The sequence below is a fragment of the Crocodylus porosus genome, unplaced genomic scaffold, assembly GCF_001723895.1.
Source record: "Crocodylus porosus isolate Cpor-Errol unplaced genomic scaffold, CroPor_comp1, whole genome shotgun sequence".
Classification (NCBI taxonomy): domain Eukaryota; kingdom Metazoa; phylum Chordata; order Crocodylia; family Crocodylidae; genus Crocodylus; species Crocodylus porosus.
Window position 1 is genome coordinate 38379415 of NW_017728943.1, and position 1734 is coordinate 38381148.

Sequence of the window (1734 nt, forward strand, 5' to 3'; positions counted from 1 at the left end):
CCCCCTTGGAGTCACCAGGAACAATGGCCACAAGCTGAGGGAGGATAGGTTTAGGTTAGATATTAGGAAGAACTAGGTCACTGTAAGGGTGGCCAGAGCCTGGAATAGGCTTCCCAAAGAGGTGGTGCTCTCACCTTCCCCGGAAATCTTCAAGAGGAGACTGGATAGGCACATGGCTGGGGTCTTATGACCCCTGCCACCCCCCGTACTCATTCCTGCCCATGGCAGGGGGTTGGACTAGATGGTCTGTCTAGGTCCCTCCCCACTCATTGATTCTGTGATTCTATGTGGAGATTTTACTGCAAGCTAATTAGGCAGCTCTGCAATAAATCTCTCTAGGTCTAGGTCATTCTGATTCCTAGCCCTACCCTCCAGGGTGTGGTTGACTGGCCTGTAGTTCCCTGGATCCTCCTTTTTCCCTTTCTTAAAGCTGGTCTTCTGCCATATTTGCTACTTTTTCTGAACATTGGGATGGTTTGTTCCTGCACTCTCAGCAAGGCTTCTTTAAAGTACAGCCAGCTCTCCTGGACTTCACTCCTAGCTTCCAGATCTGGGTTTCAAGCACAACTGGCTTTTCTGGTTCTGTGTAATTGTAAATTCCTTCTTATCATGACATTTCACACCTGTTCTTCATAACTTATGATAATTCATTAATTATTTTGTAAAAACAAGCCCATTAGAGCCCAGACATTGTTTCTCCAAGCGTGTCCTGTGAGGTCTCATGGATTTATGTTTATGCGGTAAGATCCAGGGAGAATTGCAGGGTGTGGTGATTAGTAGTGTCTTCTGTGCTGTAACATGTTTTCCTGCAATCACTTTCCTTGCAACAGGTATATTCCTCAATAGCACTGGAAACATCTCAAACAAGTATAACACAGGCTTCACACCGGCTGGTGGGACCTTCCTTATTTGGAATGTCATCTTCCTTTGGCAGTTTGCTTGGCTGATTTATGCACTCTCAGGAATCTGCAGAAGGTATTTTTCTCCATAAAATCTGACTATGGGAGTCTTCCTCCTGCTCCACCAGTGCTGAATTGGGGCACCCTCTTTGAGGTGTCTAGTCAGAGTGGAAGGTCAAGTCTCCTGCATTGTGTCTACTATTTGATTATTTTTTACCTGTACAGACTTAGCACTGCACAAGGCATAAGATCCAGTCAAGACCTGCCCCAAAGTGTTTGTTGTCTAGATTTCATAGACATTAGGGCTGGAAGGGACCTCGGAAGATCAAGCCCAGCCCCCTGCCCAAAGGGCAGGAAGTCAGCTGAGGTCATAGGATCCCAGCAAGATAAGCATCCAAATTTCTCTTGAAGGCATTCAAAGTAGGTGCTTGAACCACCTCTGACGGCAGGCTGTTCCAGACCTTGGGGGCTCGGACAGTAAAGAAATTCTTCCTTATGTCCAGCCTGAAATGGTCTTGTAGTAGTTTTATGATCATTTTGACCTCGTCATCCCTTGGGGCGCTCTGGTGAACAAATGTTCCCCCAGATCCTGGCGGTCACCCCTGATAAACTTTTATAAGTGGCCATCAGATCACCCCTCAGCCTGCGCTTTTCCAGGCTGAAGAGTCCCATGACTCAGCCTGTCATCGTAAGATCTGTTTTCCTGACCTCTGATCATGCGCGTGGCTCTCCTCTGCACTCTCTCAAGCTTCTCCACATTCTTTTTGAATTGTGGAGCCCAAAACTGGACGCAGTACTCCAGCTGCGGCCTCACCAAGGCCGAGTACAAGGGGAG

At 47.6% G+C, this 1734-nt stretch overlaps 1 protein-coding gene across 1 annotated transcript in view; it reads left to right on the forward strand.

The window, feature by feature from the left end:
* The window catches only part of LOC109319549, a 16358-nt gene that overhangs the window by 5684 nt on the left and 8940 nt on the right, over positions 1 to 1734 (forward strand). The window contains exon 3 of the mRNA XM_019549181.1: positions 831 to 975. Coding sequence (XP_019404726.1) covers positions 831 to 975 — 145 coding nt within the window. The remainder of the gene's footprint in view (positions 1 to 830; positions 976 to 1734) is intronic.